Genomic DNA, 23,925 nt, shown 5'->3' on the forward strand with positions numbered 1-23,925 from the left:
GGGTGGCGCATGTCCATAATTACAAAACCACCCATCGAGCGCCATTCCGCTCCCATCGTCCCCCTCGGGCCGTAAAAAAGTGATGACGTAGTTTGTGCCACAACTGAATTGTTTGGCAACGCCCACCGCACAGCGGGCGATCAAATTTTGCGGTAATCATTGCCACGTAAAGTTGTTAAGTGCTGCCGGCGGCATGGCGCTTGCCGCTGGACAGCAGCCAACAGAGTCATAAAAAACAAATACACAAACAAGCCAGCAAAACAAACAATCATCATACTGCAGTAAAGAATGAGAAGTTAATTTTCAAAATGCCAACGGCACACGCCATAGCAGCCAGCTCTTGTGAGGTAGCATGCAGCTATCGATAACAGGCAGTAAACATTCTATCCAATAGATGGCGTTCAAGTGTTGTCAAATGATATATTTGTTTTTGCGCGCGTAATTATCAGCGGCAATTTTCTTGAGATATTTAACTGTGAGTGCATCACTTTGATTAACCAATTTGAGCAGAGCACCATCTTTGAGCTGCAGCAGTTCATGCGGTGGTCCAAATTCAATCATTTTGCCCGCATCCATGACCAGAACACTATCATTATCCATCACCGTGTGCAGTCGATGAGCTATTGTGAGCACTGTGCACTCGGCGAACTTGGTTTGTATTGTCTCCTGAATTAGTTTATCGGTGCTGCAATCGAGAAGGGAGAATTCCAAATTAATAAATTATTTAATTACACAGGTGACCCAAACACTACTTACTCGGCGTCCACATTGGCCGTCGCCTCGTCCATGATGAGTATTCGATTATTGCGAAGAATGGCACGCGCCAAGCAAACCAATTGCCTTTGGCCCATGCTGAAATTGGATCCACCTTCCTGCATGTGGCAGGAGAGTCCACCCTCCAAGCTGGCTACATACTCCTTCAGCTTAACATCCTGCAATGCTCCCCACAACGCCTCGTCGCTCTTCTCACTGAACGGATCAAGATTGAAGCGTAATGTGCCTGAGAACAAGACTGATTCTTGTGGAATAATTGAGATGCGACTGCGCAGATCATGCAGTCCCAACTGGGCAATGTCCTGACCATCGATCTCGATGAGTCCCTCATTCTCGGCCAGTCGAAACAGTGCTTGTATTATGGATGACTTGCCAGCTCCTGTACGTCCCACAATTCCAATCTTTTCCATGGGTCGTGTCTCCAGATTCAAGCCCTTCAAGATCTCTGTGCCACCTGGAGAGTAGCGCATGTGCAGTTCGCTCAAGCGGAGATGTCCTTCGTGTGGCCAGTTAGCAGGAAGCTGTATCTGCTTAGGCGTCTCCAGCGCTGGCTCCGACGGTGTCTTGGCATACTCCAAGATGCGCTCCACACTGGTCATTTTGTTCTCAAGCTCAGCACTTTGGCGCATGCCCCACTGGCACATGAGCACCAGCGTCATGGACTGTGTGATGGCCAAGCCCACATCACCGCTGTAGAAGTTCTGTTGAATCACGAGGAAACTGAAGGTCACGGCAAATATGTAGATCACACAAATGAGATCGGTCCAAAATGAGAAGGCACGATTGGCGCTGGTGTAGAGAAATAAGGCTGACGAATTGATGTTCTGATGGCCATGGAAAGTATGCTCCAGCTGCGGCATGGCGTCCAAGGCGCGTATTGTGGTCAAACCTTGGAACGTCTGATTGGCATGTGAGTAAACCGGACTACGAGCTGATCAGGAGTATAGGGGTAAAGTTAATTAAGTTGTGATATAGAGAACTCATTCACTTACTTAAGCTCTCAATGCGTTTCAGACTGCGACTGGCACCAATGTAGAAAGCACGGCACAAATACATGAGGAGCGCCATTATAGCAGCCGGAATGAGCAGCCAATAGTTGGCAATGGCCACAATCACGAGCACCGCAATCACATCCACAAAGAACTGCAATGGAAGGGAATAGTTAGAAGAGATCAACGATAATTCCTGCATTTCACTCACCTGCAGTGAATCCATCATGGCTTGCGGAAGTGCCACATCGACGTTCTCAATGTCGCTGGAGAAGCGATTGAGCACACGACCCGATGCATTCGTGTTGAAGAAGAACATGCGGGCACGAATTATGCCTGCAAAGAGGAGATTGTGCAGCCGGAGGGAGATGCGCAGACACAGCAGGAAGAAGCCAAAGGTGCGCAGCAAATATAACGCCAAGGTGCACACCAACAGTACTGAGTACCAGGTGACCATACTTGTGCGTGTTGCCTCAAATTCCTCAATGCTATCGTAGTCACGGTTCTCCTCTAGCGTGGCCCAGCGGGAAATGAAGATGTCCATCAAAGCTTGACAAGCGCGCGCGACCGCAAAGAGCACAAGTACCAAGCAAACCCAGAACGGCGCTCCCAGAGCCTGAAAGTACGACTTGTAGGTCTCGTAGCTAACAGCGCCTTGACCTTGTCCCTCGGCAAAGACATTCTCAGGGCTTTGCTCTTCACTCGCTGAGGTGGCCGTGTCCTGGAACTGCTTGGAGTTGCGATCCACCTGGCTGAGCACACGCTTCACCTGCTGTTTATCTGCTTCGATGGCCTCCAAGTCAGGGGCCGCATGCTTTTCAATCACATCCCGAAGCTGCGCATAGTTGCCCTGTTGTGTAATACGCCCAGATTCGAGGAGCAGTAAGTGATCAACCTGTTGCAGCAGCTGCACATGATGTGTCACCAAAATGCGCAGCTTGTCACCCAGAAAGCGATGGAAACACTTGTCCATCAGCAGTTTACCCACTCGAGAATCGACGGCAGCAAGCGGATCATCAAACAAGTAGACGTCTGCCTGTCGATAAACGGCACGCGCCAGACTAATTCTGGCCTTCTGACCGCCACTCAAACTAATGCCGCGTTCACCCACAACCGTGGCATCTCCCTGGGGCAGCAGCGAGAGATCGGTGTCCAGCTGGCAGGCATGCACAACAGCACGATAGCGATGCTCGTCGTACGGCTCCACGAAGAGTATGTTATCACGTATGCTAGCCTGAAAGATCCACGGCTCTTGCGGCGCATAGCTCACCTTGCCATGCAACTCCAGGCGTCCTTGCATCAGCTCCACTTCGCCGAGAATCACATTGAGCAACGTACTCTTTCCGGAACCCACGTTGCCCACAATGCCCACCATTTGAGTAGCGTGCAGCTCAAAGCTGATATCGTCAACATGCGCGCGCCGTTGCTGCTGTGTGCTGGGCTTGTCCCAGCTGGCACTGACATGACTAAGCATTAGTCCCTTGGACACACTCTCCATGCAATGCACTCGACCCACTTGCTGTGGTTTCTCTGGCTTCAGGCTATCCAGCTGCAGTGTGGGATTGTCGTGGCAGCTGGAGCACTCTTTGCCCGTGGGAGTTTCACTTTGCTGAAGGAAGTCCACAACACGTCTGGCGCTGACCACTGTCTGGGCCCAGGTGGTAATGGCCATGGGCCAAAAGTGCAGCAACGAATCATTCAAGAGACTGTAGTACGACGAGAGTATAAAGACCTTTTGCGCCGTGACCACATCCCCCGTATAGACGTAGGCGATGAGACTGAGGAAGAGCGACACCTTCGAGATCATGTTGGTGCACTGCAGCGCCGCATAGATGCTCATGGAACCTCTAATGGCTCTCACTTCCCTCTGGCGCACTGCGGCAATCAGCTTGGCAAAGGATTGTTCCCAGGCATACATCTTGATGACTTGTATGGCAGTGATGATCTCGTTCATCAGCTTGACGCGCTCATCGCGATGCTCTGCCGATCTGGTGCGAAACTGAGTCGCTGCCTTGGCTGCCCAGGCCTGCAGTGGAATTAGCAGCACAATGAATGCGATGCCTATGAGCGCTGTCCAGCCAATCTCCGTGTACATAATATAGCCAAAGATACAGGCCTCCACGGGACCCTTCCACAGATCGTGGAAAAAGTAGAAGGTCAGATCAAACTGTGGCAAATCGATCGACATCACCGATATGGCCTGGGCGCCTAATCCTTCTCCAGCATTCATTCCTGCTCGCAGACATTTGCGATATATCAGCCCGGCGCAGGCGAGGCGTATCCTGGTGCCCACGGCAAATACGTAGAACATGAAGGGATGAAACACCAAGGAGTTGACCAGGGAGCAGAGCACAATGCCCATGGCATACAAATAAGCGCTTTCCTTGGTGATGTCCGTTTGTCCCTCTGCAAAGTACGAGATCAAGCCACCCAGGAAAATGGGTTGAAAGGCGCTGAGGGAATGATATGATAAGTATTACGTGGATCACCTTACAGTTGTCGATTGCTACTCACTGTATTGCAATTTCGAGCGCGGAGTAAAAAACACAGATGGGCACAAATTGCCAGCCATAAAAGGTAAAGATTAAATGTAGCAAACTCGGTTGCTTACGTTGAGATTCACGTATCCAAGGTTGCTGTACATCCTCCGTCAACTGTTCGCTGTCGAAGCTGGGCAGATGAGCATAGAGTTCGTTCTCGGATAGCTCTTCGTGACGTCCTTTGCGGAACGCATGACGCATCCAACTGAGGAAAAAGACAGCAATGAGAGGATTCGATTTTGGACGTATCTTATCACATGAGCTTTAGATAGACACAACCAATAGCTTCAATTGGAGTCGTGCCGTTTTTCAGGTACTGTCGCACTTATCACTCAAACAATAGTTTATAGCAAACCGCTATCAATGCAGTAGAGAATCTAACTGACCACTTTATCTGGACAGCTAGACGACGCGCAATTTAAATGGGGCTTTAATCATCAATCGAATCGATATGGGAACTTACACGAAAAACCACTTTGATAGAATGTTTGCCTTCAGAAAGGGATTCGTTTCGCGTTTTACACTTGTATTCGAATGGGAATTCATGCTGTCTCCATTCACAAACTTTTACTGCCCGCGTCGGTTGATAATTCCATAATGACTCGCGCAGTTCCAGGTCTGTTGCTTTTAAACAATTGCCCCAGGTTTTGGTTGGGAGAAGTAGTAATCAAGTTGTACTATATAAAATTAGCAGTTCCCGTTTTGCACTTGGCACTTTAAATGACTGATTAAAATGGCGATCAGTTGGCCAACGGACGTGTGCTCAAGTTGTTGACTAATACGTAATCAATAAGAGCAGTTAACAAGCAATACTTTGGTCAAATTGTGGATGCAGATTGCAGTGGAAGGCTTAGTAAGCTCTGTAAATCATTAGGATTTCGGAGGAATACAAAATAATTATGAGTCTTTGTCTAAGCTGCTTAGATATCAGCTAGATAGACAGATATCTTTTTTGGAAGTTTCAAGAGCAATGTCCTACAACACGCAGTTCGAGGTTGTAGAAATGAAATCTTATCGCACAGTATTTTGGGATCCATTGCGTCTAGCTGTCGTCATAGATTATTTGCCGATTGCCACTATTTGAGCACAATCAGTGATAAAAATACGCTTGTTTCGTTCGTTTATCGTTAAGTTCTAATAACATTTAAAATTGATTCATGAAACGGGCACAGCCAGTGGCAAGGCAATAAATACAATCAAGCATTTGGAATGCAATAAATGGGTGAATAAATAAACAAAACACACATGAAATAATGGTCTAGAGATTTGCATAAATATAGCATAGATTCTAAGGCAAATTGTGCAATTCGTGCAGTGAGTAGAGTTCATCTGTGCGATCGTAAGCTGTGCGCATCTGCTTCAGCATATCCGGCAACAGTTCCATGGCACGAGACGCATCCATGTTGTGACAGACTCGACTCAGGAGATCGCCACGCGTGGGAATTGTATACATGGCCACCTGGGCACCTTTGCGTATGAGAAATGGGTGATGCTTAGCCAGTGTATCGTTGTAGGCGGACTTGCAAACATTGTGCGCCTTCTCGTTATCAGCCACAGTCTGCAGACGATTCAGAAACTCGTACACAAACTCTACAATAACACGGAGATAACAAACAGCAATCTTATCACGGTGAAGAATGGTGAAACTAACCCAGTCCCCGATGGAGTCGCAATAAGGTACGACTGCCTGACACGTAGCCTTTGTGGAGCAGCAAACTTTCTTCCTTCTCATACAACAACATCGTTTTGATGGTATCAAAGTGTTTCAGCTCGTCGACATCTTTCTTTCGTAACTCGTACAAAATGTCCAATTTGTTGCGCACATCGCTGCTGACAAACGTAAATACGCTGCCCATTAACAGGAAGAACCTGTAAGAACCATATTAATTAAAATGTTCGCAGGGTTCTTTGTTCACTTACTTCATGATTTCCTCATAAGCCTCCAGATAGTCGTCCATGCGTACGTCGTCCACATCAATCAGACTTCTTTCGAATATTTTTGCCACCTTCTCAATGTCAAAGCAGTCTTCTGGAGCTGCTGTTGCGGCATCGCTGTTAGCTGACATTGCTATTTTGTAATAATTTTATTAATTTCCCCTTACTAGGTGGGAGCGAAAGGGGGTAGTCCTAATTTTGTCAACGAATATCTTCTTTTGTTTGCTCAATAATAAGTGGCAGTCCAGCTAGTTATCGTTGCGTTCCACTTATCGATTAATCGCCATATCAAGATGGTGATAGCTAGCGATAGCTTAGAAATTGCGCAGTTGTATCGATAGCCAGCTAGCAAGCAAGAAATACATTTCAAAAGTAGCAACATGGAAATAATAACACACAGATTGCCATTAACAGCGGCGCAACTTGATGCCATACTAAACGAGATTCCCGTTGCATATGCGAAGCCAACAGATCCACAATGCAGTACAGCAATTCGACCTGTTTTTCGCAAACTAGGCGTTCTGGTAGACATGGATGAAATAACAGATGCAGCCGCCGAACAAAAAGATAAAGATAACAAGCAACAAACTCTAGGCAAGGTTAAAGTGAATGCAAAGACGACGCAGTCACAGTCCTACAGTTGCATCCAATGTCGTCGGCAATTACCCACAGCACATCTGTTGGATCTGCACATCACCGAACAACACGATCTGTATTTCGCAGCGAGCGTGGAGCGAGGTGACAAGCCCATGTTTGCCTGCTATATCGAGGAGTGCACCACCAAGTTTCAAGGACCCAAGGAGCGCAAGGATCATTGCATTTCTATACACAAGTTCCCTACCAACTATCGATTTGACCAGGCAAAGGCGCCAAAACACAAGAGTCACAAGCAGCAGCAGAAGGCGGCAGATGATTCCATGGAGGTGGACAATGATGGTCAATTGCCATATATTAAGGCTTTTAGTTTTGGGCATCTTACACAGCGGACGTTCAACACACGTAAGGAATCGAAGAATTCTGGAAAAGCATTACTCGATGTCCAGGCAATGAAAGACGCACTTGAAGAGATGAATTAATTTGAATATACCATTTTTATTACTTTTACTCGAATGTCGTTTCTCTATATGATAGATGGATTAATTAATTTGTGGAAACCTTAAAGATCATTTGGTTTTAATGCTCGACCTGAAATTAAACATAAATAAATACATGCTGAATGGTTTATAACAAGTTGAATTTGTTGTGGACTCACTTGCCGGTGTTGGCATTAATATAATGGTAGGCGACAACCAGCAGGAACAGAAACACACCCAACACGTTCGAGAAAATGGCCAATTGCACGTCGGTAATCATCTTGAAGAGCCTGAGGTTCAATAAAACATAATTGTTAGAATTTTCTCCATGGGCGTTCGTGACACGTCATGCGTTAAGAATTGGTGTTTTCACGTTTTGTTTTTCACAGATTGTTTAGTTGTTTCTTGAACTAACTATATTGCACACAGGGTACTTTAATTTTAAGCACTCTGGCTTACATACACATTAATTTAATGGATAATTTACCTTTTTTATTTAGCAAATACAAGCCGGCTGTTGTTTAGTAGAGGTGGTAAAACATCGATAACACAAATTATCGATGCAGTGGTGTTTTTGAAATATATTAAATATCGATGTTTTTATAAACATCGATGACACTTGTCTATAGAAAAAGATAGCTTTCCAAAAGCTCTAGCATAAAATATTCGTTTTAGCGATGTTAATTTTATACTAAAAAATAAAATTCAGCTGTTTACGGTCTTACTACACTGCTCTGAGTAGTTTGCATTAAACTGAACAGTTGATAATTCTCTGATTTAAAAAAAAAAATCAAATTGAGTTAATAATCAATGTCTGCAAATCAATATATATCTATTATTAATTACGATAAGAAACCACAGTCAAATATAAATATGTATTTATTTTCTTAAAGTACAGTATAGGTGATTATGCTAATTATTGCTTATAGTTAAAAAGGCATAAATTTATTTTATATATAATTCATATAAATGTATTTATTTTTAACAATATATTAAAAATAATTTGAAATTGTTTAAAATATTAATTGAATATTCTTTCTTTTGAAATAAAATATTTTTAAATCTAACAGAAAGACTCATTTAACATAATACTTATTGTCGATTAAGCTGACTTCGCTAATCGCACTTTGTATAATCTGAAGGTCACTTTAGTGAGTTTATAGTCAGTATTAAGTATTTTAAATTATGCGTATATATATTTTTACACTTAATGAGCTTAACAATTAAAATGCTAATTGGCTATCAAATAATATTTTGCGAATTAACAATTAACTAGAATTTAAAATATAACGCAAGCTTTGCTTTGTTTTAAACAAATGTATCGAAAGATCCCTGTTTGCCTTATAAATTATGGAATTTGTGCTCTAAACGACGACTAAAACGGCTATTCGAATTCACAGTGGGCTAATTCGTTGTTACCACAACCGTCGATTGCGTTTGGCTCACATCCTGTGAGCTCCTGGGCAGATATGGCTTAGTCCGGGATTCTCGGGGGAACAAATCGGACACGCAATTTGCCTGCAAAATAAAAGCAAAGGAAGAAAAGTTTTAGTCGAATTAGAAAATAAAATAAATATTGGAATTTTATAATTAGAATTTAAAAGAAGCCTTGCGCCTAAAAGTATGGCATTGTTTTTGGTCATTCTTGTGAATCTTTGAAAAGAAATTGAGAAATAAATAAGCGAAATGTTGTGTCTCTTTAATTTTAAACCCCATCCTCTGGATACATTCATATTCGACTCTATTTTCAAGCAATAAAGCTAATGAACCCACAAATGAAGCCTGCAGCAGGCGATTTGTGTTGTGATAAGTTTGCATTTGCGTGCCAGTTGCAACTTGACTTGACCAGCACATGCAACCATGTGGCAGGAAGGTGTTGAAGCAAAAGTCAATTAGTTGCACGATTATTAAATTGTGACTCTAGGCTGCTAGTACACACTTAAAGAGAAACGCTTGTGGATATCAATTGATGCAAAAATGTTATTTTAATAGCTAAACATGAGCTGACTTTACAATCTCTTAGATGATGAAGCAATAGTAATTTTTTGGCTTAGTCTCTGTGTTAGTTTTGTTTCGTTTCATGGCCACGTTTAATCACTGTGTCTTGCCATCTTTGGTCGGCCAAACGGTTTCAAAGTTAAACCAATTTTTGGGCAAAAAGTAGCTCTAAAAAGATGATCAATTGATGTAAATGTGACTGAGGCAATCGGCAAATGGCTGAGACATTATAATCATAATAAAGATTTTAAACTTACCACAATTAAAGCGCAGCTTGCACCGATTGTTGAGCCAGCCAACACATCGGACCAATGATGTTTGTAGTCCGAGATGCGGCTAAGTGCCGTATACCAGGCGATCATAATGAAGAGAAATTGCAGAAAGTGACGCAACAGCTTTCCGGTATTCCAGGTCATGCGGGACTGCAGATATAGCTGCAAGTTTGCAAAGAAAATTGTCAATGTGGTGAGTGCGAAACAAACAAGAGTTGCAACTTGCAACGGTTAAGCTATTAAATGATCGACTTACCGCCACATAGACCATGGTGTAGAAGGTAAAACTGGAGTGGCCACTGGGGAACGAGAGACTCATCTCTTTCAGCATGCGAGGCGTTGAGCCAACTCCTAAGCACTTGAAATCCGTTATGTATTTGCCAAAGTTGGCTGGATCCGTGCAATTCGTGCCATCTGGCATGATCGGTTGGCACACCTGCAAAATTGGAGAGTACAAACACATTATTCAGTTATTGAACGATTCAATGAGTGCGAGTTGGTCCCCCTTTCGATCTACGCAACATGTGCTACAAATTTGCAAACTGCTTCGCATTTTATGCTCCATTTTAGCGCGCTGTTGCCGCACTTCACTAAACAATAGGGCGGCTCTGTGTGCTTCCCTAATTTACCCAAAGGGGGAATGTTAACAAGCACAACAAGCAGCCTCATAGGTCCCTCTATCTGCTGGAGTTGTTGCCAACCGGGGGGCTAGCGAATATGAGAGTGTTGCGCAACAAGTTCACTGCCAAAAGTATGTTGTACTATTTAATTATAGAAGTTTATCAAGCTGCCCTCGCAGGCGCAAGCAGTCAGAACGATTTAAATAACCATAAATAAAGGAAAATGACAAGATGACATGTAAGAAAATAAAAGTGGAGTGTGGTCGACTTTGAAATACGCGCTAACTAAATCTGCTATAGGAAATTAATAAAAAGGGTTAAAAATAAAAGGTTTGAAGTAAGAGAACAAGCTTTTCATAAATTTCTTTTAGCAAATTGTTAAATAGTAACCATTAACTAACTTGAAGAAACCCGAAAATGCTTCCCCTTAAATAAAGAAATTGAAATTGACTTTATCTAGGTTATAAAAAACAAATTGTGTGGTTTTTCCATTTCATTCAAAATATCGGAACGTTATCAAATTCTACGAAACCACTAAAATTATGGTTATTATTAAGTGCTTCAAACTACTGTAGTTGATAGAGAATAAATCTACAATAAAAGGCCTAAGTGACTAATCGAATATACCCTTTTCACCTATGACTGGGAAGGTATGAAAATTGTCATTCGGAGCGACAATAAACTCGAAATGGCCATAAAGCTCGCCCGAGTGCGCATGTCAAACTGCGAATCGGATGCATTTATTAATAGGCCTTGGCTTTGGCTTGCTTGACGAGGCGTCGTGTGTGTCGCAGTCGCATGTTGCTGTCGTTGTCGGTGTTGCATTTGCAAGTATCTGCATATGTTGCACATGTTGCATATTAAAATTAATTGGCAATGTCACGTCTAACGGTTGAGCTCGACATTTGCATTGCTTTTATTTCCAGTTCCCCGAGTTGTGTTGTTTTAATTGCGATTCGATTACACCTAACTTCAGCTGCAAAACTTACCTGCATGAAATGTGGACGCAGTCGACCAATCGAATACTTGGCAATATCCGTGGTCAATTGACTGACAGCGGCTCCAAAGGCGAATGCGCCAAGCTTCTTATAGCACTCGACGAGCCAATCGGGAATACGATATCCCTGGTAGATATAACGACGTGTTGTGTTGAGATCTTTGTCCTTTGAACGCAGTATTTCCACAATCAGCACCTATGTGAAGAGAATACAGGAAACAGTTGTAATTAGAAAGCGGACATTTCCATTTCACACCTCGAGGCAAGTTTATTTTTCTAAAGAACTACAGCGCATTTTAACGAGGGAAAAGGTATGCAAATGTTTAGAGTTGCCGTGGGCGCAGCATACCCTGTAATTCTGAGAAAATAGGGGCACGATTTTATGAGCCACATGTTGCTAAGGCACCATTATAAATTCCACATCTGGTCAGAGGGGCAAACCAGCAAACCAGATGACTCGTGTCATTGCGTCACAAAGAGCAACAACTGGAGCACATTAAGAGCAGTGAAACACATTGTATGTTGTTGAATGTTTATCAACAATTTGTGAACTTGAAATGATTGTGCAATTGCACTCTCTGGAGAGTTGTAATGTGGGAGATGCCAACTGACAGATGCTTGACATGCTTTTTTTTGTGTCTTGGGTGGGCACTTGGGAGATGCTCCAACATCAACCTTCAACTCCACCCACCAAAGCCCGCAGTTCATACGCGCAAGCAATTCAATTCAATTGCCATCAATTCAATCGCATTCAATTCAATTCAACGCACTTTTATTACCCAAAAAATAAATGTCATTTCACTTACCACACCCACTGGAATCACCAGTCCAATGAAGTACAACATCCAGTTCTTCACGGTGGACTCTTTGAAGGGATGCATCAACGATTCATCGTCACAGAAGAAGCCTCGCTTGTATGAAGATCCCAGCAGATAGAACAAAAGTATAGGAAATCCAGCTGCAAATAATGAGAGAAAGGAGTTTCGTATTAAAGAAAATCCGCTTAGAGCACTTAAAAGAGTTATTGCTATCACATTTTTTGAATGAATAATTGTTATGTTTCCAATATGCTGTAGCTGCAGCCAACGATTTATCAATATTTTTCATTAGTAGGTCATTGGGACTAGCGGGGAGTATTATGTGGCATTATCATTGATTTCTCCCCTTCTAACAAACACCAAAAATTGGTATAAATGACACTGTTGACTTACGATATGTCTAAGCTATTGATAAGATTACGCTATGCAGACGGATTGTCGTTGAACGTGTGCGGCGTTCAAAATGTGTTGAACTGTGGATGGAGTTGAAGTTGGAGTTTGGGTTGGAGTTGGGGGCACATTAGGCATGCCTCCAACTATTTTGAGCACAACAGCTGCACACAGTGCAGAGTCGAAAGAGAGGGTGGGCGAGGGGATTTTCAGAGTCAACTAATGTCTTGGACCTTTCAGCAAGAAAAGTCAGTATATTCTCTCTCAGCGCTGTCTAATTAAAAATGCAATGCCATTAATAATAACAGCGACTACGGGCCATACAAATTGCAGTCAAACGAATGCCAGACAAATGGGCATGTGCAGTGCGTTGTTTGATGGATTGTTGATTGATTGATTGATCAAAATGCTGCAGCTCGGCTCATCAATCAAACAGTTGCAACTGCAAATGGCCATCGAAAGTGTCACTGACACTTGAAATATGTTTGTTTTCCAAACAGACCACGACTTTGAACACTTCTTCTCTTCTCCCCTCTTATGATAACGACGAGAATGCGTTGAGTTGCAAGTGCGAGTATCTAATTAAAAGTGCATTAAGTTCGAATGCCATTACAGTCTGTTCAGGCTGCATAGCCAGGTCGTGGTTCCAGTTACAGTTCGCCTAATTGCCATTGCAATCGCGCGTAGTACCTGCCCAAGAGATGCGATGCAATGCTCGGCGATATCCCGGTCAACGATGCGTTCGAATTTAGAAAGTCGCAGCCCTTGAAGCATTATCATTAGCATGCCGCATTGCGAGGCCAGGAACTGCAGGTCTGCGCCTCATTAAATGGGCAAAATGAGATGCTATCTTTCAAATTAAATGCTGAACATATTCTTGCTATTTATTAATGAGTAAGAGTTTCAAATAAACTAAATATATGGAGTAAAGTATCTTAGAAATGCTAGCAAATATTCAGAAAAGTTTGGAATGCTTTGAATTTGGAAATTAAAGTTTAACCCTGAGCAGTAGTTTCATATTTTGTAATTATTAACTTCAGATTGAGTTAAAAGCTAGCTTTGTACTGAAATGAAAGCAGTTCAAGTAACAGTTTATTGATTCATGTGTAGTAGCTTAAAATAAGCTAAGTATTAAGCAAAGTATCTCATAGATGATGAACGATATCTTTGAAATTAAATGGATTTAACAATGAGCAGTAGTTATATATATTGTGGAGGCCCTCAGAGAAGCTATTTACTTTAAAATAAGTTGAAATTAGAATTGTGTTCGTGATTAAGTGCTGAAAGTATTCTTCTAATTTAATCAAGAGTTTTATTTTAATATCTTTTATATCTTTATGCTGCGGAGTTTATTGGAGGTGCTCTCAAATATTTAGAAAAGTGGTGAAATTAATGAATGGAAATATTCTTGAGTTTTATATTTTTATCAAATTCATAATAGTTATTGACTTTCAATTGAACTAAACGCTTTCCAAAAAATAAAATGCTAGATATTTATAGTATTACAGTTCCTTTATGGACAGTAGTTCAATTAAAGTAAAGTAAAGTATAATTTAATGACAAGTATCTTTGAGCCGCAAAAGTATCTCTGAAGTACTTCCGAGTTCTTTATCTCGAAAACATGCCACATTACACATTACCTCATAGACATAGTAGTAAGCATAAGTGTCTCCAACAACAACAATTCGAAATCAGTTGCATAAGCAAAGAATTTGAAGTGCCTCAGTGACGCGTCGAAGTTCCAACTGCACTTGAGGCCGGACAGACTTGAGATCTTTAGGAATTGATTCAGAACATTGGGTTCAAAAACTTTCACAATTACGAAAATATGAAAAGGGACATAAACCGATCTAAACGACATGGGAAATGAGAAATTGGAAATGCGTCTATTCTTTGCTTCTTTGCAAGCAGCTGCAAATAGGGAAAAAACAGGTTCGATCGCCCCAAAGACAGACTTATGTTAACTACTCGTATCTGTGCTGGGAAAGTAGAGGAGCCATTGTTGCAAAGATTAGCGTCATATTACAAACAGCAAGTGGTCTTTGTATGCGGGCGACTAATCCTGCCCAAAAGAAAAACGGTAGCTCCTATCTATAGCATCTCTCCCTCCATCGACGGGATGAGATGGCTGCCCTCTGCTTTGGTGGTTGGTTTTATGACTTTTTGTTGTTTCGAAAACGAAAGTATCAATAAAAAAAGATACTAGATTGGAGCACATAAGCTGATATTAACTAGCTGGAACTGAAAAGACTAGATTGTAAATTGCGTGCTGCGTTTTTTTTTTTGTTGGTCGTGTTTTCTAGGGTGCCATTAAAATAATAGCATGCGGGTGTGAGTACGTGTTGTAGAGTCTAGATCCATAAAAAGGGGTTTTTGGGGGCTGCTCAACCTGGGGCGGAAGTGCTTCATTTAAAGGCAGCGAGAGTCACCGAAAAATGTCGCATTTTGATATCATTGAAATGGGTTTGCGTCCATTTGGTGTCAAGTTCGTTTCAATAATACTTAAAGCGACGCCGCGGCGATGCAATAGAATAGATGGAGAGAGAAAAGATGTGCCCCCCTCTTTAAATAAACAAATTTGTTTGATAAACAAAGAGGTAAACGCTTTGTCTGGAGGAGGAGGAGGGAGGCAAGTTCTGCTCGTTCTCCCTCTCTTCCACCTCAGACACTTCTTCAGTTGAGACACAAAGGCAAGCCGCTGTTGCCACCGGCCTACGCCACACTCCAGAACTTCAGATCTGTATCTGTATCTGTATCTGGAGTTGCAACTGCAATCCGTAAGTCTTGGATGCTGTCTTTGTGGCGCACACTTTCAAGTTATTTGTTTGTATTTACAAACACTTTGTGGGCCACTCAAACAAAAGCAAAAGCGGCTCGTTAGAAACATGCAAGTATCTTTATCTCAAAGTCTTTACCTTTTGGCTAAACACAGCATGCAACAATAAGCTGCAACTATGTAAATTAAAAATCTGATCTCATAGGGCAAGTTGCAGCAGCAACTGCCAACTGCGGCTAATTAAAAGCGATGACCGTCTGGCAGTTAAATTCTAACAGCATTAATTAAACAAGACGGAAGTTAAATTAAAGACAATTAATGCCAAAGATTTGCACTCTCAACCTCCAGAGCTAAGTGACAGCAGACTTCAGACATCAGACTCCAGACTCGAGACTCCAATCATTAACCGACTTCAATCTACAGTCTTCAATCTTATAACTCTGAGTATGAGTGACGGGCTTTAAATTGATTCAAGCAATAACAAAGGACACAGCTAACTGGAGCAAGACACATTCCTTTCACATCACGCGGCAGGCAGGTTTAGAAATCTGTTTGCAACAATAGCATAGAGAGACAGACAGACTCTTTGGGAGGCGACACATTAATTGCAATGTGCAGTGCACATGTGCAACAACAGTACCAGGAATTCCCAGAGACCGAGACGCCGCAAAGGTGTCGCTGCTCCGATGTTGGTGTCACACACAGGTAAAGCGAGCCAGCCCTGCCACAACGCCTTTGTGTGTGAGCTGCCCTATAAGCCATGACGGGGCACAAGATGAAGCTGAAGACGAAGACGAACGAGGCATAGCCGATAGCTCACAATCAGACACAGTCTGAACGTTGCCAGGTAATTACACATTTCCGAAACATTTCGAAATTGTAGCGGGAAACCAGAACGTTGAGTGTCAACGACTAGCAGATACCCTATATCAGGTAGGCAGGACGAAATTCTTGAACTTAACCGAAATCTTATTAAAAAGACAGTGGGGTCGACTAGCAAATACCCTACACCAATTAGACACAAAATATAAGTTCTAAAATGTGCAATAAAATCATGAATAAGGTGGAAACCATATTAAATAATGGGGTCGACTACCAGATACTCCACAGCAGAGAGAAAAATGTTTTAAAATGTGGAACAAAGTCTTGAATTACTTAGAAATCATAACAAAATTTAATACAAAACATTCTTAATATTAAATAAGATTTTTCTTAGATAAGAAAATCTATAATATTTATATAAACTACCAAAGCGTTAGTATACTTTCAATTATACCCTTTAAAATTTCTTGATCGTGTTGAAATTTGAAGAATAGCAAAATAATTATCAAAACTTGAATTCGACATAAATCAATCACATTATACACCTGCTAAATCAGCTAAAAATACACCCCTCACACAAAGACAATGACAGGTATAAAGACGAGAGTCATCAATTGTCTGCGGACTCCTGTGGATGTGCCTCCTCGATGTACGTGTTTGTTATTGCGGCCCTTTCGGGTAGAATATAAACAAAAATAATGAACGCAACAATTGTAAAATGACAAGAAACCAAATGCATTGCATAAATATTTCTTTTTCTACTTCTGGTAGTTGTTGCCATCGTGAATTCAACTCCTCCCACACACAAACACACTCACTCACACTCACGCACAATAAATTATTGAAGTGCGTGCACTTTTTCTATCTTTTATGAGTTTAATGACTCCACGAAGTCCCCACCAAAAAACAAACTTGAAGACAGAATTGTTTCCAGCTCGTTCGCATTCAATTAACATCAGACACAAGTTGAGTTCGGTTCTCTTTGGTACTGAACTAAGAACCAGGAACCCAGAACTGAGGCCCTATTGTTAGGTAGGTGATAGCTGGCACACCCCTCACGTCTTTCGTATTTGGCAGATACCAGCAACGAGTGAGTGCTTCAATATCTTGGTATATATCACTCTATCACCGACTTGTGTCAGAACTAATTTCCACACAAATTAGTCGGCAAACAGCAGACAAAAACACAAAACACAGAAGTCCATCAGATCCGATGAAACAGAAATGCCACAACAATTTTAATAGGTGTTCGTTCTACTCTTAAAAGGCCTCACACACTAAGAAAGCATCTGTATCTTAAGTCGTATTTCTAATTTCTTACAAATTTAAAACTAATTTGAATTTATTTGGAAAGAACTTTTTGTGTTTTTACATATTTGATTAAGTGGGCAGCTGATAGAAGTTTTGTATTTCCATTTGTTGGGGACTTTAATTTATGCAGAGACCATTTGGGGGTAAATTCACTTTCATTGGGGTCAAACAAATCGATATATAGCTTTTTGATAGAGTCTGTATTATCAGTCTGTCATCAAATATGCAAGACGCATTTATGTGTGAGGCCATTTCAATCTCATAAAATACACATGTTTTAAGGTCAGATGAGTTTATAGAGTCATGTGCGATTATTGCCGCAATAAGAACAATCTGCATGGTTATGAAATCTTGAATTTAAGAGCAAGTGAAAGTCGTAAACTTGCTTTTCATAATCGCATCGATTACCTTATCTCTAAGATCTTGGCGATCTTGCAGCGGAAATTTACTTGTTCTAATAAAAAATACAATTGAGAGGCCTTATATAAAATACCGGCATGTTTGTTAGAAGAGTTTATGGCAAATTTGATAAGCACCCGCAACTCTCCCAGACTGATTCATTTGGGTCTTAAGTTTATAGCTTTTCTTTTCTCCGGGTATCCACGATGATTACGCACAGCGAAAACTTGAGGTTTGACCCAAGACAATCAAGTGAGTCAACCTTTTTACGTTGACTCTTACCTGATGCCAATCTACAGTTATTTATGTGGAGACAAAAGTGTGGGAATGTCAGTGTGATTGTGTGTGTGTGTGAGTGGAACCCAAGTGTATTGACTAGCGTGACATTCAGGTAAACACGCATCCAATGCATACGATTGAAAACATAAAAATAGTATCGGTAGTAAATTAAGCTTTAGCTCGAAAGCTACAAAGCTACAGAGATATGGCGATGTACTACTTGTTCACATTCGCACTCGCCTTCGCCTTAGACAAATGTGTTGTTGTCAATTCAATATTTCAGTTGTTAATTGAACAGACGTAAGTAAGTATATAGAAACAGGTAACTGGGGTGACTCACATTTTGGGGAGAGAGTATTGCGAGTTAACAATGCGACTGTGAAGCAAATCCGACTGCGTATTTTAAATTAGTCGAAAAACACGCGATCCGGTTCGATAATATTAGAATATACTTAAATGTCAACTGCTTATTATTTTCGATAATGAGTGAAACCCGATTTGTTCTCATTAAAATTCAATAACAAGTCGAACCTCCCCTCCAAAGTACTGGGCGCGTGTATCTTTTGGGTGACACAGTTTGCCACTGTTGAAATTGAAAGGTAAATAAAGTGCAGTGCAAACATTGACTTTAAGCATAGGTAAGATAAATGGAAACACAATGGAAATTTAAGGCGGTGTCAGCTTTTAGGTTTGGCCAACAGGAAATTGCTTATGCGGGTGTCCGATATATCGTAATACCAACAAATAAGTATATATAGTATGTACATAATATTTGTTTTTAAAGTATTACTAAAGTGGTTTAATCTTTTAAGCATTGCTCATATGTTGATAACAATATGGATTTTTTCTAATATGAATAACAACTCGGTGGTTGCTAAGAATAAATCGCAGACGGACTAACAAATATTGTTCAAAAATGCGATTATCAAATTTTTAACTCGTTAGTTCGTATGCTCAGCTGTTTGAGAGCGCCACTCTGAGAGTGAGAGACAGATGGAGAGAACCCCAACAAAGAGCGTAAAGCTTTATTGAGAGTGAGCTCCACTGAACAGACGCGTGCACGCACACAGATGTCGAAAATTACATAAAAAGCACAATACAAAACAAACATTGCAACAACAATTGGGCGGCAAATGTACACATGCATACTCAAGTTTATAAATGTGTGCTGTTCGTTTTAGAATGTATGTACATTTAAATGACTATTACGATTGCAAACTGCACTCACCACATAATAAAATGAAAATATCGAGAGCCACACGACATAAAATACGTTTATTTGTGTCCATGTCTGTAGTTTGTTGCTGCTGCTGTTGCTGCTGTTGCTGCTGTTGCTGTTGCGCTTGCCGCGTATGCTGTTGTTGGTTGGTGAAACTGTTCAAGTTGTTGCTTAGATGATTACTGTTGCTTCTGGGTATATCCAACGTTGTTTGTCCCGTGTTTAACTTGCTTCTGTCGACGTGGTTGTTATTTGTAGCCACGTTAGTGCCTGAATTTGCACTCAACTGACTATCTGGCCGACGCAGCGGTGTTGTCTCGCTCGCTGACGATTCGTTACTCATTTCCAATTTGTTTCCGTGCTTTTTGGTGAGTTCGAACGATGCAAAAGCTTACGCAAAGCTCTTCTCCTCTCTCTCGCTTAGACGAATGCCCACTTGACAATGAACTTGGGCTTAAGCTTTTGGAGCGTCCAAACAACTCTCAGATTGCTCTGTTCACCTTTTCTCTCTCGATTTTATGTTGTGTTGAAAATGTGAAGTTTGAAATACGTCACAACTGAAACTATAAATATAAATTAAAATAAGATTGAGAATTTGTGAAAGAAATGTTGATTAATGCTGCGGATGAGTAATGCAGCGGGTTCCCTAATGATTAAGTAATAAAAAAAGACAACCATTGACGACAGCAATTGGAAGTTTTCAAGCTGTGATTCATTCACACATCGTATATCATTCCGTCAATTTAAAATGATTTGCGGAATTCAAAAAATTCCAACATCGTCGTTAGACAAAAGAAAGAAGACTGGTTCTATTCGGTTATCAGTTATTCCCTCAATTTCAAGGCTAGTTTTATAATAATCATCATGCTTTTCACCGGGTCACATTGGCGGATCACAACCTATCATTCTCCGATTGTGGTTAGGCTAGGTTCTTGGCCATGGCTCTGCTATAATTTTATGCAATTTCGTTAACTCGTTTGACCATAAAGGGGCGTCGTAATAAGCAGTCACGTCGCACAGCTCGCGACTTCTTGCTCCATTGAAATGATCCATGAATTGCAGAAGGAAAAAAAAGCAAACACTCAAGAGCAGCATGGATGACTGACTACTTCAACTACGAGCACATCTAGGCAGGAATGCTCTGCAAATACTACTGCCAATTTGGGATGACTAATTGGTCTGGATGACAGACGTAGAGTTGTTGACGTTCTGCCCAAGTTTGGTGTCACTGCTTCCATTGTGTAGGGATCAGAGCTCGTTGAATTAAACTTGACAGCCAGGGCGGAGTTGCAATCACCCCATTGCTGTTCATTTCATCTGACAAGACCTATTTATAGATAGCAAAACAAGATTCCTAAACCGTCAGTGTTGTCGCGTGCGCCTTTTTTCCGCCATCTCCTTCTCTATTTAGCTTTTAGCTAGAGATTCAGCTATAAATCTTTCATTGTCACTAGAATTTTAATTTGATTTTAGCAGAGATTGGCTTATTTTTAATATAGAAAGATTAGCGCCATTCCAAGTTTTAACATTGCGGTATCTTTTAGCCAATTCTTTATGACTTTCAAGAGTTGCCAACATTGTTCGCTGTTGGCTCTAGCTTTGTGGCCTCTGTTTCTGCAAAGATCCTTACATTGACAACCAGTTCGCTTGTCTGCCGTTGATCAATGCCCCCTTGGGTAGTGTTAAAGATGTTGTAATGACAGAACATTGACTTAATTAAAGCTGAAAAAATACTTTTACGATTGTATCTTAATGAATGTGCTGCCATATTGCATACGCTAGTCTTTAATTTTTAATTACTAAGAAGGCGGTTACTTTCAACTACCGAGGAAATAAAGCCACCAATAAAACCTTTGTGAAATCGCTTTGATTCATCAGCCACAATAAACGTCAACTACTCTGCGTATTTGCCTTTTGTTTCGACTAACTTATCGATCAATTCTGTCTACTTATCTTATCGTTCGTAATATTTCGTAGTACAGTAGCTATTCGGAAATTAGAAATTGTGCTAATTTCAGTTTTCCAGAAAACAGAATCGCCTAAAATAGCGTTAAACTAAATATAGAGAATTTCTTAAGCATTAAGGTAAAATTAATCTTACGTTAATTACAGAATTAGTACGTGGAATAAAAGCGGCTATAAAATTGTTTATCTCTGGAATTAGAACGGCATGAGTCTTGTGTTTACTAACGTTAACGATAAACTAATTTGCACACTGATTAATGGCATAATTATTATCGTTATACTAAAGAGTGTGACGTTGAAAGTGACAAATTTACACTAGAACCGCTGTGACGAATAATTTTAAATCAGTTCCTATATTATTCATGTGAATTGTGTATTAAATTGAATTGTGAAATCTTCCGCAACAACAGTTATAAACTGCATGCTGCTTTGCGCTTTTGTTAAGCGAATATTAATAAGCTTCAGCACTCTCTTAGCATCAGTGTCAAGTTCAAGTTCCAGACATATTCGAGAAGGACTCTATCTCTGTCTCTGTCTGTCTCGCTCTCTCTGTGAAATGCAATAAATGCAGTTACTTTGAACTTTGCGGCATTTTATCGATTAACTTTGGGGCGGGCAACGACCACAAGCTGCGTTGACCTCGCTCTTTCTCTCTTTGCCAGACAGCTCAACGCCCCGCCCCGCCCCCTCTCGCCAATCGAGATGTCTCCGCATTTAGCAATCAAGTGTCATTTTGAGGTTTTGTTTCATTTGAGAATGCACATGCTGCGAAATAAGGTCAACACGCTGCTGCGTCTGGTGCCGCATTGCGTGTGGAGCGGAAAGTAATGGTGGAAGGGGAGGAGGGGGAGTAGAATGCATATTCAAATTAACAAAAATATAATAGTGCATAAATAAAGTTAAAATGGAATGTAAATAAATTATATATAAACGGCATGAATTGGCGGTCGCACGGCGCCAAGCGAAAGTAACGTAAAAACAACCAAATAAGAGCAGAGCATCGGGGTATACTCGACTGAGCTATACCTCGCTTTGCTAACACATAATGTGAAATGATTCCTAAGACTCCTGTATGTATATACCCCTTTCGGATTGGAAGACTTCTTCAATTTCACATTGGTTTCATAACAGTCTGCAGTCTGGGGGCTGGTAATAATGGCAGTGTTAAGAGCCAAGTCCAGACAAGTTGACGACGTTGCCAGCGGAAGGCGAAATGACACCCAAAAACGATTCGCATGCGCTGTCGTCGGACTTGTGTAAAATGCTTTCTTGTTTTACTCGTGTCTACGACTTAAGTGCAATAAGTAATGCTTTTTTTCTTCGGCCTGCAATCGGCAACTCGATGCGCCTGACATTGAAATCCAATGCGAACAGAAACAACGGATATGGCACAATTCAAGTATGCCGAATTTTGATATTATATCTACATGTACTATACGTATGTACCTCTTACATGTGTTTGCGAAACGCAATTAGAATTTTTGCGAATGCCAAGTATTGTTATGGCTCATAAAGAGAACTGGTTATTTATTGTACTTTGTTGGGCAGCGTTAAATCACGATGAGATGCAATTGTTTGAACGTATTCACCTAAAATGTTTCGTGGAAAATTGTTAATTATGAAGCGTGGCCAACGATAAGCGGTCGAGTACACCTGCTTTGATAAGCCCAAATGAATCAATGGTGTATTAAAGCTGCGCCACAGTTAATCAGCAATTTTCCACCTAGGGCAAGAACCAATCTAATAACCATGTTAAGAGACATGAAAACGACCTTGACCCTGGTGGCACATTGCGAACATCCTTCGCAAGAGAGAATCGATTTTTTCTGATATTCGAGGTATATAACAATAATAATGGCAGCTGCCTTCCGTTTTGGCCGGTTTTCATGCTTTGCCACTTTGCACATGGATTATTTGTGTATTTTGTTTGTTTACATTGCAATAAATTCTATGTTTCCACAGGTATTTTGGGAATCTCACTTTGCTGCCGCCTTCGAGTGCTGGACTTTGATAGAACCAAAGAATCGACAGACAGCTAATATATTTATTATCTGCTGATTGCACACATGCACACACTAACACACACCCACACATGAAGAACACTATATTTTGGTGCGAATATTTTACCTTTTGCCAAAATTGAATAGAATTCGAATGTTTGTGGTGTGGTAATTTTATCGTTTTTTGATATCTTTCCGTTGTTGTTGTTGTTGTACGTAGATGTGTGAATTCTGTCGGCCACTCTGTAGCTTTGTTTATCACGTCACGGCACACAAATAGTATTAATTAATTTTTTAATGCATAAACAAATACGAATTGTTTTGGACGCAACCAATTCTCTCTTTGACACCGGCAGCCAAAAGTAGCAACCGAACGCGTTCACTGTGTAAATCGCACTGAATGTAAAACAACAGCAACGCGACAGATAAGTCTTATGACAAACGACAGAGAGCGAGAGAGTAAGAGGGTGTGTGTGTGTATGAGAATGCGAATGAGAGAATATTTCAAATGTTATGAGAGCAACAAAGAAGTTGCGCACTCACACCTCCCAAAGGTACACTCACTCCCACACACACACACACACACAACACATGCGTATATTCTAAGCTTAGATAAGAAATTGTCAAAGAATTTAACTGATTTTTGGCTGAACGATAAGCACCAATACCGGAACCAAAATATTGATTAATCAAATGCTTTTTTAGACTCAAATACTGCCATGGTATTCGGGTTGTCAAGTTGAAAGCA

General features: G+C 41.0%; 5 protein-coding genes across 7 annotated transcripts; 1 reads left to right on the plus strand and 4 right to left on the minus strand.

Annotated features, from left to right (window-relative positions):
• Positions 1-406: 406 nt before the first annotated feature.
• LOC117568572 (probable multidrug resistance-associated protein lethal(2)03659) lies at positions 407-5,324 on the minus strand. The gene is made up of 6 exons (XM_034249301.2): positions 4,767-5,324; positions 4,278-4,508; positions 1,975-4,216; positions 1,767-1,917; positions 757-1,705; positions 407-685 (listed from the first exon to the last, which is right to left on the minus strand). The coding sequence occupies exons 1-6, from the start codon at positions 4,847-4,849 to the stop codon at positions 412-414; spliced, it is 3,930 nt and encodes a 1,309-aa protein (XP_034105192.1). The 5' UTR covers positions 4,850-5,324; the 3' UTR covers positions 407-411.
• Positions 4,545-7,474, plus strand: LOC117568573 (protein lethal(2)k10201). 2 transcript variants are annotated; one of them, XM_052003780.1, is made up of 2 exons: positions 4,545-4,616; positions 6,653-7,474. In XM_052003780.1, exon 2 carries the CDS (start codon positions 6,769-6,771, stop codon positions 7,312-7,314), a length of 546 nt encoding a protein of 181 aa, XP_051859740.1. In that variant the 5' UTR covers positions 4,545-4,616; positions 6,653-6,768; the 3' UTR covers positions 7,315-7,474. The 2 variants fall into 2 exon arrangements, with proteins under 2 accessions (XP_051859740.1, XP_034105193.1); XM_034249302.2 differs by lacking the exon at positions 4,545-4,616 and having other exon boundaries at positions 6,551-7,474.
• Positions 5,412-6,487, minus strand: LOC117568574 (ceramide-1-phosphate transfer protein). The gene is made up of 3 exons (XM_034249303.2): positions 6,224-6,487; positions 5,955-6,172; positions 5,412-5,893 (listed from the first exon to the last, which is right to left on the minus strand). The coding sequence occupies exons 1-3, from the start codon at positions 6,367-6,369 to the stop codon at positions 5,592-5,594; spliced, it is 666 nt and encodes a 221-aa protein (XP_034105194.1). The 5' UTR covers positions 6,370-6,487; the 3' UTR covers positions 5,412-5,591.
• On the minus strand, positions 7,311-7,905 carry LOC117568575 (dolichyl-diphosphooligosaccharide--protein glycosyltransferase subunit 4). Its single transcript, XM_034249304.2, has 3 exons — positions 7,799-7,905; positions 7,491-7,601; positions 7,311-7,423 (listed from the first exon to the last, which is right to left on the minus strand). Exons 2-3 carry the CDS (start codon positions 7,589-7,591, stop codon positions 7,402-7,404), a joined length of 123 nt encoding a protein of 40 aa, XP_034105195.1. The 5' UTR covers positions 7,592-7,601; positions 7,799-7,905; the 3' UTR covers positions 7,311-7,401.
• Positions 7,906-8,374: 469 nt separating this feature from the next.
• LOC117569591 (putative phosphatidate phosphatase) lies at positions 8,375-23,552 on the minus strand. Of its 2 annotated transcripts, none has more exons than XM_034250822.2 (7): positions 23,305-23,548; positions 19,222-19,769; positions 12,005-12,156; positions 11,191-11,394; positions 9,838-10,017; positions 9,567-9,743; positions 8,375-8,829 (listed from the first exon to the last, which is right to left on the minus strand). In XM_034250822.2, the coding sequence occupies exons 2-7, from the start codon at positions 19,553-19,555 to the stop codon at positions 8,716-8,718; spliced, it is 1,161 nt and encodes a 386-aa protein (XP_034106713.1). In that variant the 5' UTR covers positions 19,556-19,769; positions 23,305-23,548; the 3' UTR covers positions 8,375-8,715. The 2 variants fall into 2 exon arrangements, with proteins under 2 accessions (XP_034106713.1, XP_034106714.1); XM_034250823.2 differs by lacking the exon at positions 8,375-8,829 and adding an exon at positions 9,272-9,477 and having other exon boundaries at positions 23,305-23,552.
• Positions 23,553-23,925: the final 373 nt, after the last annotated feature.

Source organism: Drosophila albomicans, chromosome 3 (assembly GCF_009650485.2).
Source record: "Drosophila albomicans strain 15112-1751.03 chromosome 3, ASM965048v2, whole genome shotgun sequence".
NCBI classification, from domain to species: domain Eukaryota; kingdom Metazoa; phylum Arthropoda; class Insecta; order Diptera; family Drosophilidae; genus Drosophila; species Drosophila albomicans.